Source organism: Chanos chanos, chromosome 7 (assembly GCF_902362185.1).
Source record: "Chanos chanos chromosome 7, fChaCha1.1, whole genome shotgun sequence".
In the NCBI taxonomy this organism is placed as follows: domain Eukaryota; kingdom Metazoa; phylum Chordata; class Actinopteri; order Gonorynchiformes; family Chanidae; genus Chanos; species Chanos chanos.
This window is the reverse complement of record NC_044501.1, coordinates 30657990-30675556: the sequence shown is the minus strand read 5'-3', so window position 1 is coordinate 30675556 and position 17567 is coordinate 30657990. Positions and strand designations below refer to the sequence as shown.

The 17567-nt window shown below is 41.4% G+C and overlaps 1 protein-coding gene across 1 annotated transcript in view; it reads right to left on the bottom strand.

Moving 5' to 3' along the window:
- ank2b (ankyrin 2b, neuronal) overlaps window positions 1-17567 on the bottom strand; it is an 82491-nt gene that overhangs the window by 19502 nt on the left and 45422 nt on the right. Inside the window, exons 25-41 of the mRNA XM_030780510.1 lie at window positions 15847-15988; window positions 15430-15441; window positions 15116-15203; window positions 14591-14694; window positions 13579-13614; window positions 11938-12162; window positions 10636-10734; window positions 9581-9735; window positions 9170-9381; window positions 8744-8948; window positions 8488-8584; window positions 8112-8340; window positions 7513-7638; window positions 7183-7305; window positions 6413-6445; window positions 5548-5569; window positions 50-3166 (exon numbers count right to left, since the gene is read on the bottom strand). Coding sequence (XP_030636370.1) covers window positions 50-3166; window positions 5548-5569; window positions 6413-6445; window positions 7183-7305; window positions 7513-7638; window positions 8112-8340; window positions 8488-8584; window positions 8744-8948; window positions 9170-9381; window positions 9581-9735; window positions 10636-10734; window positions 11938-12162; window positions 13579-13614; window positions 14591-14694; window positions 15116-15203; window positions 15430-15441; window positions 15847-15988 — 5025 coding nt within the window. The remainder of the gene's footprint in view (window positions 1-49; window positions 3167-5547; window positions 5570-6412; window positions 6446-7182; window positions 7306-7512; window positions 7639-8111; window positions 8341-8487; window positions 8585-8743; window positions 8949-9169; window positions 9382-9580; window positions 9736-10635; window positions 10735-11937; window positions 12163-13578; window positions 13615-14590; window positions 14695-15115; window positions 15204-15429; window positions 15442-15846; window positions 15989-17567) is intronic.

Genomic DNA, 17567 nt, shown 5'->3' with positions numbered 1-17567 from the left:
CCCTCTGACATGGAGGTCTTTTTTAAATGTTCGCTGGTAACTTCACTGCTAGGAGGAGCAGGTCCTTTTTCCTTATGTGGCTGAATATAAGGTTCTTGGGAGATTTGATCAGCTTTTGTGACCTGCTGCTCTGAGACAGAATGAGGTCCCCCCACATCTGCTTTGGCTGATGCTGCTGTACTGTGGGCCTCCTTTTGGTCAACGCCTTCTGCCTTTATGGGAATCTTATGTACACCTGCTGGAAAAGGAGAGGGAGGTTGTACTTTAATAATGGGTTCAACAGATAGAGTAACCTCTGAGCCCTGTTTGGGCTCAGTGATCCCCGGCTCATCCCCTGAGGATGTTTCATCTTTGGATGCAAGCCCAATCAGTTTGACGCTATCATCTCCTGCCTCAGACACTAGCAATGTCTGGGAGGATCTGGCATCTTTTCTACTGTCCTTTTTGCCTTTGGCATCTTGTTCCATCTCATCAAATGTTTTTATTTTGGCAGCCATTTTAAACATTTCTTCGTCTGGGGTGAACTTCCTCTGGGTCAGGCCACACTCCGACTCATCATCTTCCTCTGCGTCCTCAGGTATGACAGATGGCTTTATGGGCATGGACAGGACCATGGGGTCCGGGGTTTTAGGATTGACCTCATAACTTACCTCTTCAGAACTTGGGGTGTCTGGGGAGAGGGGACTCTTACCCGAACTTGTCAGCTGAGATGTCTGCTCACAACTGTCATCGTCGGCACTACCTTCCTGGTCTCGGAGAAGCCTACTACGCAAAATGTCTGGGGGGAACTCAGGGGCTTTGGAGGATGTCAGGTGCCCTGTAGTCTCACTGGGTTGCTCTACTGTAGAAGGGAAGGTCAAGTTGGTTTTCTGCTCTACAGGACTGCTTTCTAAGGAGTCACGACAGGGGGACTCCTTTGTTGGACTAGGCTCGATGGAGTCTGGGGTTTTATGGGAGGAGTTGTCTTCCATGAGGGGACTAGTCTCTAAAGAGTCCTTGTGACTAATTGTCAAGGAATCATCAGCTACTGGACTAAGGGTCTCTGAATCTTGGTGTCTGAGATGCAGCTCTAAACCACCATGACCCTGTGCAGCTGCCCTTGTAGCCTGAGAGTCAACAGAGGTTGAGGCTGGCTGACCATCAGAGGGTTCCTCATCACTCAGAAAACTTTCTATCGTTTCGGAACCCCTCTTTGTTAGCTTTCGAGATTTAAATGGTTTAGATGATGGTGGAACACTGTCCTTATCAACAGAGGTTTTTTCATCCCCAAATTTAACTACTTTGCCCCTGATAGCACACAAAGACTCACTTGTTGAGGGACTTTCCACTTGTTTTCTGACAGATGAACGGAGAGTTGTTACCATCTGGCCATCAGAAGTCACTGTACTGGAGGAGGAGGTGGTTGCAGTAACTCCACCAGACATGTCTTTGGAGGCAACTGTGCCCATTGCAGCCTTCTCAAGCATAGATGGGTCTGCTTTTTTGGGTGATATCGAAAGGCTTTCAGGGCTTGTTTCAGGGGTCTCTGCTAGGCCTTCATGTTTGTAGCTCTCCTCAGAGCTAATATGAGGCTCTGCATCACCAAGGCTGACATTTGGTGAATCTGCAATACCTTCGTGTTTAAGGCTATCAGAGCTATCATCAAGTGTGTTGTTCTGAATGGCTGTGTCAAGCAGAAACTCACTGGACTCTTTGGACAGGTCTTTGGGGAGAATTGTTGTCATGCTTGATTGGGTGGAGGGACCTGACGAGTCTACGCTTGAGACTTTCTCATCTTGAACTGTACACTTGAATTGTTGATACTGAGCATTGTCCTGCAGCTCTGCTCTTATCTCTGCACTAAAGTCTTCAGAATGTTTTCTGTCTGGACTAATTTCTATGTCCTTTTCTTCGTGGACAGCTTCGGGTTTAACAGCATCCAATGATATTTCTCGTCCAGGTGAAGATGTCTTTGTGGAGGACTTTGACTCTGAAGAAGCTGTTTTTGTTGCTTTAGTTGTGTGTGTTTGCTCTGTTTTAGAACTTGCTTTATGTTCAAAAAGCCCCGCCTTTCTCTTTGATGGGTCCTGACCTGTCTGGAAAGCTCTCATTAACTCCCTGACTGACATAGTCTCTTCCAGCCTCTCAGATTCAGATTTTGGCGATTTTGGGGGAGTGTGTGTTTTTTTCAAGGCAGTTGTTTTTTGTTCTTTGGTGCCATGAGACAGTTTACTTTCTGAAGCCCCTTTTAAAGGTTTGCTGGTAGTTTTCTTGCGGCCCTTTTGCTCCTCCTCTACCTTCTGTTGAAGGGCCTTGACTTTATCTTTGATGGACCCAATAGGTGTTTCCTCGACCACTGGAGAGACAGGTGACTTCTTCCGTTCTGCAGGGGCTTTAAGATGGGTATCCTCTTCAGCAGACTTGTCTGTAGTCTTACTCGTAGTACCCACTTTAGAGTCTTGTGTGTGCAAATCATCTGCATGCCCCTGTGGAACTTTCTTCCTAATAGGCTTTTTTACCTCAGTTACAAGAGTCTTAGTGTCTTTTGTTACTACTGGGATCATTTTTTTACCACCTTTGCGCAACACAACCTCGCTAAACTTTTCCTGGACAACACTGTCCTGTGACGGAGACTCAGAACTTGCAGGTACATCCAGTAAGTATTCTTTGAGGTCACTACTAAGGTATGTTTCCATGCCAGATATATCCTTTACACCCTTTGGTCTAGGAGCCCCCCGGTTTACTCTGACCTCCCGCAACATAGGCTCTTGAGTCTCAAAGGCAGCCATCATTTTGGCCTCCTCAATTTCACTGTCTGTAAGAAGGACCCAATCCTCATCCTTTGTATAATGACGGCCATCTGCTTTTGCAGATTCCCCTACCGTCTCATCTTCATAAGTTCCACTCCGAAGAATCTCACTAACTTTTTCCAAATCCTCCTTGACCTTTTCCATTATTTCAAAAGGCTCCCCTGACACCTCCTCCACCCCCTTTTCCAGACCACCCGAATCCATAGGGCTTGACTTCTCTGCAGAATCCGTGGTCAGAATGGCAGTCATTTTGATTAGGTCTTGTTTCATGTCTGACACATCTGATAGCAAATCAGGGCTTGCAAGGGCAGGGGAATCTCTGATCAACTGTGATTTCAGGACAGATGTCTCTGTTGATGTCTCAGTCTCTTCATCATCTTCCATTTTGAATTTGGATATTTAAGGAGTAAATAAACCAAAATTGAAATGAAAGGGAACAGAGATTTAAAAATATGATCAGGATCAGGATAGGACAACCACAAAGTTTTCATGGATCAGAGGGCAGTACACAAAAGGAACCAGAGGGAAGGTATAAGTGGAATGAAGCCATGGATAGTGGATCCATTGGACTTGGGAGAATATAACTGCAAAGCAAACTCAAACTAAGTCTTAAGGAGGGGAAGGAAAATGATCAGGAAATAACTTGCTTATCCACGGTTTGTATCACAACACATTCACACGCAAAGGCACAAAAAGCAAGAACAAAACTACAAGATAATGGAAAACAAAAAAGAAAGGCGCTGAAAACATTAACCAGCACGGGGACACATACTGAAATGTAGCAACACAAAGGCAGACATCTCAAGATTGCACAAGATGTTAAACTCATGTCTAAAAAAAGAGAGATAAACAAAAAAAGATTTCACAAACAATGAAAAACATTTTCTGTTTCCAAAAGAAAGCCAGTGGTATGAACTGTCCAAGTTTCAGGACTCTTTAATTCTTTCAGAGCTAAAATGGGAAAAAATCAACTTAAGTTAAAATAGAATGGACCATGTTCAAATAAAGTATTTGAGGATGGAATTGATATTTCAAGGATCATGCACTGTCTGGAACTCAGGATTCCTTAAAAATGCTATCACCCAAATTTATGAACATATTACACAGAAAATAATGCAAAACCAAATCAAATTATCATGTTTTGATAGTGAGTGACAGAGAACTAATATGGCAAATGTTAAGCAAACAAACATTTAAAAGAACTCCCATGTTTAGCAAAAGCACGCATTCACACTCACACTCATCAAAATTCAACACACTCAAAGTTAAGCCAAGTTATTTCCATGCAAAGCAAAGGGGTATTATGGACATGCAGCTCCAGTTGAAAAATGAGTTAGCAACCAATTTTAGTAGCAGATCATTTCAAATTTTCCCTAAGACTTCATATTACATAGTGTGGAGATTATTGTCCTAATCAGTGTGCACAGTGTATACATCCAATACACTGGCAAAGTCAATTACAGCTGCTGTTACCAACTGTTTTACAAAAGTTCCAGTGAACTAGTTCTGAGACAAATGGTATAACCTCAGACTCTCATCACTAACTTAAGTTGTCTAATAAAATTGCTAGAGCCTGAATGTTCCATTAATGGTTTACATGTTAAAAGCTTTAACAAGCATGCGGACTTTCTGTTGACAGTAATTCAAGTCCAGAAAGTCATTATTCGTTCATAAATATATGTTGATAAAATTATCAACCAAATGATGATCACCATGACTGTTTTTGGTAACAGCATTGTATTAATCTAACACAGCTTTAATATTTCAAATCTACTATCAATTCCAAAGTTGTCTCCAAAACACTTTCTTTTATAATATTGCTACATGGTTGCTAGGTAATGCCAATGCATTATTAATGTATTACACAGTCTCCCTCTTGCTTATGTATGTGATCTGCTACATACATAGTACAAATGAGGAAATCTTACTCAACTATTTTCCAATCATACATACACATACACATATATTTATCTGTATAACCACATGCGTAATGGCAAGTATAGTATGTGTCCTATGTATGCATGTAAAGAGCACTGAAACATGCATGTTGTATCACTGAGGGAATAAAAGATAACTGGATGGGTCACTAAGGGTCAGGGAACACAATCACAAGGATATATATGCATAGGAAAATATGGGAGGGACATTGGCTATCTAATTTGCTTTGCAGATTTATGCTACAGTGAATGAAAAGTCAGAATTGAATGGGAATCTACAAACTTTGACCTGGACACATCAGCATCACCGTGATATGAATGAATTTAACTCGATATCAATTTCATATCAACGGTGTATCTAAAAACTCTCTCATTTCCTTCTTTAAATTCAAATGACTTACAACTTACACAGGCAATGGGAGAGTTGAAAAAAGCATACACCGTTCCATATGACAAATACTGGGGATGAGCATTACCATCATTTGAAGTGATATTGACTTTTTTGTTTCTTTGTTTTTTTAAATAATAATATTGATGATGATGATTATGATGATGATGATGATGATGATGATAAAAGTATAATGGGCTTCAATCAAAGCTGGGTTCTGGAGCTTTCTTAACATTGATGTACACTGGTTCATTGTACTATCAGTTGATACAAACTTTATCATTAGTAAACAAGCATAAACACACATGAAAGAGCTTACTAAAGTTAACACTTACTCAAGTTATATTAGTATAGTTACAAAGAGTGTTAGTATGTTTAATCCTTTTATTGGTAAAACAAATCATATTTCAGCACAGGAGAATAAATAGCTTACATTTTCCAAGCGTTCCGCTGGTCTGTAAAGAGGGACACAAAAAGGTAAAAGCATTTCAATATTGAGACATAAGAACATGGACACATGCAACTGTAACTATATTATTCAGACTGGGACTGGAAAACTGGAACATTTTTTTCAAATTTCTTGGCAATTTACAGATTTTGTGTATATCGAGCGATTCTGACAACTAGCCATTCTTGTGTTCACTCAATGACCACTAAGCATTTTGTACTTTAAGAGCTTCATACCACACATTTTAACTTCTTCAGTGGAATGTCAGGGAGAGCAAGAAACAAACAAATGCTTGTCAGTTTTAATATTGACATTCTCTTGAAATCTACAGAAGATAAAAAGGTGGACTTCATTTATCCATCGTTACATCATCTCTGCCTCATGTGAACAGGGTTTTTTGGGGATTGGTCGGGGGGGGGGGGGGGGGGGGGGGGGGCTCTGTGGTTTACTTTCTTTTCTTTTCTTTTCTTTTCTATTCTTTCTTTTTCTTTTCTTTTCTTTTCTTTTCTTTTCTTTTCTTTTTTCTTTTCTTCAAGACATGTCAGTATTACAACTGACCCACAACATATTTTACCCTATTCTTCCCTGCCAGGTATCAAAAGGGTTTTTTTATTTGTTTGTTTGTTTGTTTCGTTTTTTTAACTGTCAACAGAACCTGATAAGACATTCTTCCTGAAAACACACACTGTGTGTTTCATTACAAAACACTGTCCTTGATTCAGTGTTTATCTAGGAGAGAGCACAGACCAAAGTCTACAGCACACCGAGGAAGTCAGTGGCTGTCTTGAATCTAAGAAGAGAGACAAAGCCATGATGTTAATGGCAAAGAAGAAAATAGACCGTCAATTACCTCCTCATCGGGCTCTTGATCTGAATCTGATTCCTTTGAGAGGCAAAAAGCAGCAATAGAATAAAGAGAGAGATATTGACAGATAGATACAGCAGAAAGAAAGAGAGTGAGAGAGAAGGAGAGAGACAGTAGGCAAAGCAGTTACCATGGCAATGGCACCAGTCAATGAGGCATGGCATGAAAGGGAGATTCTGAGTGCAAACACAGATACAGTTGGCAGATCAAGGATTTATTTAAACATTTTTCTCCACAAAAATAAAAGCATTCATAGCCAGTAGACCTCTTCTAGTTTCTGGAGCTACATGGATATCCTAAACAATGAGTTCATGATATCCAAGCAGCTAGTTCATGATTTACACACACAGGTGATATATTGTTTCACTTTAAGAGATTTTCAAGTATATTTGTGTGTGGGAATTTAGCCAATACACTTCACTAATCCCTTGATTTACCAACTGGACCTAGAACAGTTATATTATATTTAAATCTCTAAAAGCATGAAATTTATGGGTTACACAGAGAAGGTTACAATCAAACCATGCAAATCATTTGTGTTGGATAACAAGTGTATTATGGTATCAAAATGCATGAAAATGCATCGACACCAGAAAATTCATGCATGTAAAAAAAAAAACCAGATATTAGTTATAGAAATGATTGCATTTGGTAAGCCAATAAAAAATTTAAAGGAAAAAAAAAGCTTTAGAGAGGCTGTGCTGTCCTGAATTCCCTACTGAGGTGCATAATGTATTAAGGTCAAGTGAGGTTACCTTTGAGTAAACAGGCAGAGTAATGTTCAGATTGCATATAGCATTCTGGGCAAGGCTTCTGTAGGACCTTGGTTCCTTCATGAAGGACAATCGACCACAAGGCTCCTGCGTGTTGTCTCTTATCTGTACCAAATAACATAAACTTCAGTGATGCTCTCGTAGCATTACATTATGTTGTAATATATTCAGATACATTATACATAACTTAGCTCCAACAAAAACATGATAGATAGCTAAGCTTCTTCCCTGTATCGTTGTACCATTATATTAGGCTCTGATACACATCAGTTTCATCGGCAAAGAGAGAGAACGGGGAAAAAATGTTCTTACTTTTATGAAGAGGGCAAGTCTGTTTTCTTTGAAAGCGTAGAAGCTGAAGAGATGATGCTGTCCACTCTTTGTCAGGGGCACCAGATTCCCAAAGCAGTCTGCATAGATGGGCTTTCCTTCCAGTACCTGCGTGGGATGAACCTAGGTTTAAACTCCTAATTCAACAAGATGTTTTGGCCTGTCAATCCATCTCCTCATTGAAATTTAAAAACTGTTGCTGGGCCACAGCCACCACCAGGTGGCATCTGAAAACTCAAAGCACTAGGTGTACATAGAGAGTAAATGTAGGAAGCATCAGTGACATTAAAGACTCCTGTGAGCATATTGAGTTTCTTAAGGCATAACTGATAATTAGAAGGTTTTATTCCACTGCAGGAAAACCATTAACACTATATGTCCTTTTACCTTTAAAGCAAAGGGAATGTTCACAAAACAAGCACGATTACTGTGAACTACAAAGTGCTGGATCACAGACAGAACTGACAGTACTGAAGTAACAGAATCCGTCTTTTATTTACACACAATCTTTCATTGTTACTGTTTCCTTCAGATGAGGCAGATACCGGACCGCTACCCCGCGAACTCTCTCTGTTACTCACCTCCACGTCTCGGCTGCGAGCCACCTCTGTGAAGTTCTCCTGCTGTTCCAAGGTTTTATCGATCTTATCATCCGTCATACAGAAGCACCGCAGTCGTGCCTCAATGGGGTCGTGCGTTTTGGCGAAGATGACAAATTTGGCCATATACGGTACGCAGATGATCTCACGATACACCTGAGTGGCAAAGTTGACAGACTCCTGGACCTGCCGACAATCTATCAGCCAGAATCTAAAATGGAGAAATAGGAGATTTCTTTTTTCAGTTTCCCAACCAGAACTGAATGTAAACCTTAGGCGTTTTCCCCCCTTAAAAGCAAACAATTTAGACAATAAAATTTTAGAAAGTCATATTCAGGAGCAAAACTGCTAAGTTTACCTAGCTGATACATTTGTTGTAAAGGACACGCAGTCGTTTATAAAGGTAAGTGGTGTTGTTCCAGTGATGTCTTCCCATTGTGCTGGAGTGGTACCACCTAGAAAACAAAAAGGTGAGTGTGGTGTCAAGTCAAGTTAGCAGAACTGTAAGCTTGTGTATGTGAGAATCTCTGCATGTGTGTGTGTGTGTGTGTGCGCGCGTGTGTGTGTGTGTGTGTGTGTGTGTGTGTGTGCGTGTCTGTGTGTTTCTGTGTCACCAGTGATGCTGCACAGCAGTCGTAGCGTCGGTGTGTCTCCACCAAAGCCGTTGAGCACAGGGTCAGTAGAACTCTTGGGGACAGGGATCGTCATGGTGATGGGTTTGTGGAACTTTCTCCTGCGTGGCTCCAACGTGACTATAGGACTGAACATCGCCTTATTTCCTAAGATCTTCCTCACCACGTCTAGGGTCACAGGTTGGGCCTGACACATGAATCACACACGAAGTAAGCATGGATATGTGTCCACGACTAATATTTATAAACTTCATACATTCAGTGAGTGCTCATCATTCAGTCATCAAATATTAATATTTAAACATTGTAACAAATACTGAAAACCTCTTGTTGGGAAGTCTGTATCAAAACCTAGCTGTTGTGGATTGAGACAAAAGCCTATTGCTTCATATCTGTGTTTATGTGTACCTGAAGGCCAACCCGAATGCGTTTGGTGAGAGCACCCTCAGGGAAGACCGCCTGGACTTGTGGGACCACTGTGCTGCTTAGGATACCTCCCTCTGGACCAATCAGGTTACTGTCCTGCTTGATACGAGACACTACCGCAAAATACTGTGGGAAGTCCCTGGTGATGATGCGACAGATGCGTTTTCTCTCCAGTTCTTCAGGAGTGTCCAGCTCTGAGTACAAAGAGATAAACACTGGTTAGTGAGTAGACAAATCATGATATTCTTCCCCCATAATTTACAATATGCAATATTTAGCAATCAGACTTGGAGTAATTTGGACTTGATCTATCTGGTGCCTTTACTGTATTCTCTATACAGATGTGGGTAATGTGATGATTAAGTAGTTTTAATGCTGATGTTTGGGGCTGACCCTCGTCCATGCCGTTGAGGATCTGGTTCAGTTCCTCCTCTGTGTATTCGCAGTGGTGCTCCTTCCAGCTCTCTCCTGTCTCACTACGCAAGATCACCAGCTCCCTCTCCTTCCCTCGCAGAGCAGCAAAGTGTGGTATCTCCACAATGACTGGTCTGGGAGCCAGGACAACAGCAAGGTTAATGACTGCTCGATAAAGCAAAGTTCATAACCTTTGTGTGTGTGCGTGCGTGCGCGTATGTGTGCGTGTGTGTGTGAGTCTACATGCCTGCATGTGTGGGTTTGAGTGTGTGTGTGTGTGTGTGTGTGTGAGTGATGAACAGGACATTGAGTCACTTTTTGAGATAGCCACTAAAAATGAGACATGGCACCAGCATGGCATTTCCACAGGACCTTCACCTGGCACATAGAAATGTCTATGGAAACTCATGCTCAACTAAACTAAAACCACCAAGAATTCAAAATCAACTAAAACATAAATAAACAAACACATAAATAAATGATTTGAACACAGAGCTGACAACACACAACTGACCACAAAAAAACTACAAGTAACCAGGACAGGATAAAAAAGGGGATACATTACTATGGGTACTGTTTACGACATGTCATAAACATGTCATAATGTGCAATGACTTGTCAAAACCTGTTTCAACATGATGACATTATGGTGCATGTACTGGCATGACATAACCTTGAGTGTTATGAACAAGTTAGTGTTGTGACAGCAAAGAGTAACACAAGTTATTTATCATAACATTCTCAAGGTTAATGGATTTAGAGATTGATGGTGATTTCACAGATTTTATAGGTTGTTGTTGTTATTGTTGTTGTTTTTACAGGCTTTGACACACATCATCACACTGGTAAAATGTACTAAGCCACAGGTGTGCATACAAATCCAACCACTGCTGTAGTCAAGACAAAACACAAACTGAGTCACAGTCAAGTGTGGGGCGGTGGGGGGGTGGGGGGTTTGAGGGTAACAGAGAGGCAGAAAAAAACAGGGGTGTGGGATCAGCATCCATGGATTGTTTCATATGTGTCTCTCCTACCCCAAGAACTTCGTCCCCGGAGGCCCCAGCTGCAGGATACGGCTAACCAAGCTCTCCCCCTCATTCAGAGGGGGCGGGGCAGTGGGGAGGTGTAGTTTACTGTAAGATCATCCATTAGCAGCAGTGGAGAAAGGAGGAGAATATAGATAGATGACACGCTGGTTTGCGAGCGAAGTGCTCTCGTCTCTGACACCTATTCCGAAATGTTTGGCTTCATTTGCTAAATTACCATGAAGGAACTATGGCGCACTCATTTTCAGACCATCACCTGGGGGTTCTACCCTTAGCATTAAAGACAGAAAAAATCCTGTGTGGCTGTGTTCATGACACCCAAATATGTTCTTAATGATCTGATATTCAGTAGTTCACAAGAAAATGATAATACATAGAACATGTGTGATTGATCTCCTTCGGACAGGTATCCAGACACCAACATCTCAGGTCTAAGCACGCAGTGCATTCTGCTTGTGCTGAAATTTTAAACAGTCCATAAAAACTATATGTGTGTTTTCTTGTTTGCCACATCATGTGAAACATTTTCACTCTTCAGTTGATCTGTTGAGTGAGTTCTACTAAATATTCATTACTGAAGACGATTGAACAAGGCCTTAGATGACCCAGTACATATCAAATCAACCATGGATCATTCTCAGCAGGACATTTTAATTGGTTAATCAAGGGGTTTTTTTTGGTTGTTGTTTGTTTCTTTTTTGGGGAGGGGCTTTTTTAAATGCGAGCCATGAAGCGAACCAAGGAAAAACAAAACAAAACAAACAAACAAAACAAAACGGCATCAAATGTTAATAGCATCGGTGTCTTGTTACAATGTAGGGTAAAGCAATAGCAGCTGAGTTATATTTAGAACAGGGGTTAATGAAAGGATGCCTCTGCAGAATTTTCACACGAGCAAGCTGTGCAAATATTACATTTGACAGCACAACAAAATAAGCATCATATCACTTACAGAATGGCAGTTTTAACTCCAGGGGCTCAAAGCAATGGACTACTTAAGTTGTACAGATGACTAAATGACTCAAACATTTCAATCTCAAAGATATAAACATATTTCAAAATGCGTTTTGACAGTTACCTGATATTAACAAAGCAGAGCACACAGAGATCTGTGTTTAACTTGGATGAGACATATTAGGGACATAATCTACCATCCTCTATGTATCATTTAATTTCTCTCTCTTACTCTCTCCCTCTCTCTTTCTCTCCCTCTCTCTCTCTCTCTCCCTTCGCTTTATCTCTTTCACTTCTTGGTTCAATCCAAAAGATAAAATCAGACTAGTTTCTTACCCCAGGAACTGGGCTCCAGACGGCCCGACCTCGATGACCCGGCTGGCCAGTCCATCTCCCTCCACCATGGGGGGCATGGTGGCGAGGCGATGGCGTTTGACCAGGCGACAGGTCACCCTGGTGGGGGCGCTGCACTTGCGTGGTGGGATGATGATGCGCAGGCCATTGTGACGACAGCCTCGCATGGCCCCGCCTCTTGCGTCCACCATGAAGCTAACCAGGAAGCTGCAAAAAAAAAAAAATTGGCAAAGGTGACAAAAAAAAATGTTACTAAACAACTCATCGCTGAAAAGTTCCAGACTGGATCACAGAGAGTTAGCGATTCATTAAAAGTACTGAAATTCAATTAATTAATGGCTATGCAGTAAAATATTTAATTCAGATGACAAGGGACCTTTATTGCGAGAGATTTTATTAATTCCTTAAAAACACTCTCATGCTAATATATTACGTAACAATGTTGTGAATGACAGAGGAGTGGATAAGGTGAGAGAATCCTGAGGGGCACAACATGCATCACTGACAAATGAATAAACAAAACACAACATACATTTTACTACACCTGGATGTCAACATGTTATGGCAAAAGCAAACACAACGGTTTTGTGAAAACACTCTGACATACACGTTGATATATCGGGGGAAGCATAGAACAGTGAAATGTTAAGTGGATTTCCAAAATGCAAAATCTTACACTGTACATCAACACCACAGTCGAAGCTTGGCACGGTACAAGCATAAAGACATGAGATATATGGCTGGCAAAACCCACAGGTGCATCTGCATCCACTGTGAAATACCTTGGTGAATTTCTCTGTCAGTGAAGGTGATACATTGATGTGCACAGGCAGACAAAACTGTCATGTGGTTTTCTGTCATAAAGCCAACATGAACACAGCCGTAAAAGTTTTCAAAAAGGGTTTAAACTCTACATTGGTGACGACAGCTCTGTACAGCTGTAAGAGATGTAAGCGTTATGACAAAGGCAGCTATATCTGAGGTGCCAGAAATGACCAATGAGATCCCTTCGCACGACTGTATGTTATGACATCAGCCATTATGCTCAGAATAGCAAAGACAAGATGTAAAACACAGGCAGTAACTTTGTTAGTCTCAATCTCTTATGCAAGTTGTTTCCAAGTTGGTTTTGTTTTGTTTTTTTGTTTGTTTTTTCATGAAATGACAATTACATCCATGAACTTAACCTGAAACACCTGAGGGCAAATCTGGGAGGTAACAACACTCAGTAACTAACAGATGTGGCTGTGAAAAACAAGGGTCTACAACAGTCCATCTACAAACCAAATAAAGGAAAACAACACCATCAAGGAAAGTTCAACTTTGTCTCTAGACTAGTGGGGAGGATTACCTGAATAAAAAAGAACTAAAATGCTAGCAGTCAATCTATGGCACTATCTATCTTTTTTCAGTAAATAACTGTATTAATGAGGTGCTACCTCCCAGAGAGAGCCCAGAGACGAATCAGGAGAGCAGGTCAGAGACAGAGACAGAGACAGAGACAGACAGAGACAGACAGAGACAGACAGAGACAGAGACGGAGACAGAGACAGGGGCTCTCTGAACAGACGGTGCACACTGAAAGAAGAGGAAGAACAGTAAAGGCAAAGTGCACTGAGTCACCTGCTATTGTCATGATCATGGCACGGAGAGCAGCGGCTGGGAACAAAACAGAGACCCCGTAAGAAACAGAGAGAGAGAGAGAGAGAGAGAGAGTGAGAACGAGAAAAAGAGAGAGAGAAAGAGAAAGAGAAAAAGAGAGAGAGAAAGAGAGAGAGAAAGAGAGAGAGAGAGAGAGAGTGAGAACGAGAAAAAGAGAGAGAGAAAGAGAGAGAGAGTCTGTGGAAGAGGAGTACTAAAAGCAGGAAAATGAAGCGAACAACTCATGATTGAAGAGCTCCGCAGTGAAGTTGAGCTTTCCTAAACACAAAGACTGATTCTTCATCTGTAACGGACTAAAATCTGAGCGCGTCTCCCGGGACAGGGTTTATGATAAGACGATTCATCGCAGAATGTACTCACAGCTGCGTTCCAACTGCAAGGTCAAAAACCTCATGTCTGTGAGAACCTTGCTTGAGCACTAGGCCAATTGGCTGGAATGTTGACCTGATAAAATATTATTGAATAAGCTACAGGGAACAGTCAGCCCTAAATCTCTGGTGTATTAAACCCTATTTTGGTGCTACTGTTCTTTTTCAGTGGTAAGCAGCAATACTGGCTTGATGGCCATGACAGTAATTACAGTCTGTGTGTCAAAATGATTGATATTTCCAGACCAATGACATAAATCAATTCTCTCTGCACTCTGGACAGAATTACAAAAAACTGGGATTTTTGCATTCAGTACTGGGAACCCTCTAACACAAAACTTGTTAAAATTTTATAGAGAACATGTAAGATGTCTTTAAAGAAAAAAAAACATGCCATCGCATGTACAAACAGTTACATAATTGTCAGGAGCTCCATTAAGCATTTTAAAAAACCCTTTGTCTGTGTGAGTGGATTGTAAGTGGTCTAAACCCGGGTGCACCGCATGACGAAGAGAATTATGTTTGATTCACAGAGAGAAAAAACGTTCAGAGTTGTTGAGGAACCCCTTTAAACTGGTAAGATACCATAGACTTATAAGACGTACCCAGAGTGAATGGGACTAGAGGATAATGCCACGTTGTCCAGGTGTTCTGTGCCCCAGCTTAGACGATATGAGTCTTTGGCACTTTCCCTGGCCAGAGACGATACCTACGACGAGACAAAGGCCTTTCTGTTAGCAACAGCAGTCAACAATGTCACAAACACAGCACTGTGCTGAAACAGCTCTCAAGACCGCGCGAGCGGCAAACAATCAACTTGCAAAACGCGGTAAAAGCGCCACCGGCTATGAATGAAGTCCTGTGATCATTTTTTCAAAAAAGTAACAAACGTATGTGAAGTAACAGCTAGCGTGACAGTTGCTCTTCGACGATTCACTGTGTCAGCTTAAGGTGTGATATCATCAGCACCTCATTTTATGATCTGGAAAACTATATGACCAGGGAAAAAATACAAGCCAGTAACAGATATAAGCGATCACTGGAACATTCAGACAATGCCATTACATTACAACTGAATTTAGTACCACAATTTTGCTATTATGACACATAGATGAAGGCCTAAACTTCACCTGTTGACTGTGGAGCATGTCCTCCATCATCCCGTCATGCTTTGGAGAGTAGTAACCATGGTGACTGGGCGTGTAGGACCTGTCCGAACTGAAGCACAGAAGACTGGCAAATCAGACAATGGACTTGGTAACCCCTAGCAACATCACATTATGGTTCAACACATTTCATCGCTGGAAAAAAAATGCTTGGACTCATTCTGCAAATGCCGGCCAGTCTGAACTCTTGTGGAATTTTAAAAGAAGGCAGTTATGTGGGATTTAGCTGGACTAGGTTATTGTTCTATTAAGACCTTGGCAGTTTGTCTCCAACATACCTCTGCAAGCGACTATGTAAGCATTGACGGAAAAAGAGAAGGGAGAGGTTAGTGGAAAATGGAAGCAGATGTCTCATACCAAAAGAAATAATTTAGACAGCTCTAATTCCTATAGTTACTTTACATTCTAACAGAAAGTGGTCTAATGGACCTTGTCAAGTACCACGCAAGATTTTTTTCTAATTGAAGTTAATGTGACTTGTCATGTTTACAGACATACATCTACATAAGAATAACTTACAAGTCCATACATGTCGTAATAGAGTATTAAAGCATATGTTTGCTGATTTACAGTGAATGGAAAAGTTGATCTACAACGAAAAGTGATATACAAGGCAACTTAAACACCTGCATTTCCATATTTTTATTGATAGATTGCTCACAGTAATCTATCTGTCGGTATTGTAAACTGTCTACCTCTCAGATCGTCCGCCCTCCAAACTAAAGCGCAGGTAGTTCATGCCGTCCAGGTACTGTCCAGGGAGCGAGTCATCTCCCAGTTCCCTCAGGTCCTCTGCTCTCAGGTATTCTCCTCCATCACCTGTCATCGTATCGTCACCTTGATAATGGAGAGATGAGGGCATATGTGATATTATCTGGAGGACGACAGCGAAGGCCAGGTTCACGTCAATCGTGCTGCTCTGTTCGTAACTGGATAAACAAGGTGAGGGACCTTGTCCACATGGGAACTGAATGAGGGTAAGCTGTCCTCAAAGACCCTTGAGGTGTCTGATTTTGTGATGAATCAAAGCCTGACTGACGTGAGCGTGACCACAGTTTATCAAAATATAACAATTTGATGTATATGCAGAGGTGCTGCATAACACACAATAATACACACACACACACACACACACGCATGCATGCATACACCCACCCACACGCACACATACACACACACACACACACACACACATCTCCAAGGGGAATACTCACTCTCAAGCTGGAATGAACTCAGAGCATTAGCACACACGACTGCTCACTATTTTTTTTTTAAGACATGATCACATGCTGATTTTCCCACTCACACACAATCTCACCTCTCTCTCCCTCCCTCACTCTCAGCCACACACACACTTTCTCTCTCTCTCTCTCTCTCTCTCTCTCTCTCTCTCTCTCTCTTTCTCACACCATCCTCAACCTCAAGCCTTGACATGAAACCAAAGCTCTTGTTCTGATAAAAGCGTCTACAGTGGAAGTCAACCACAGTGCCCTACACTGATTACGGCTGCAGCCACTGAACGGAGGAATGTCATAGAGGACACTACTGCGGCTGTTGCCACGGCTGAACAACAGGGGGCAGCAATATCTACGATGGACAGAGAAGCAAGGAGGAGGGGTTGGGTGGGGTTTCAGACATACTGTAGTGAGATAGTGAAGTTCTGTTGTCAGTAGCATACTGGCTGCCTATGGAAGAGGAAAATGGACATAGACCAAAACAATACTATAAGGAACACAGAGAATAGTAAATAAAGGCTAAATTCCTTTTGTATGGTCTAATGGGATATTTCAGAACAAACATTGTTCCTCAGCATACCACACATACTCTGAGTCTCAATATTGGATGGAATTCTGTGGAAATTGACATGATGTCCTCACATAAAATCTCATGTGACTACAACCCAGAGTTTAAGTTACTAACTATACTGATCTAAAAATAAATGAGACAAAACAACAAACCCAACCATATACAAGCACCAACACAAAGACACACAGGGACAGAGTCTCACTATTTAAACATGGTAAAACAGACACTAATAAACCACAGTTAAAAACATAGGGCAAACTCTGGTTGGCTCCAAACACGTAATTAAAACAAACATCTCCTTTTCTAAAAAAAAAAAAAAACATGAGAACATGACGCCTCAGGGTCTAAACAATGACCTAAGTGCAAAAATACGTTTTCATAAGACCAAACTGATATGCATCTAAAACAGACGAACAAACAAACAAAAAAAAACTCAAAAGAGTGTGTTCTTTCCTCTGCGTCCAGAGCTAAATCCCTCACTGTCTCTGAAAATGAATCTTACATCCTCTTTCATGTGACAGTACTGACTAAATTCCTTCCAGGCCCTCCCAGAGTAAAGGGATGAGCCGGGGCACTTTTTGTCTGCTTTTTCTTTTGCTTTTTCTTTTGG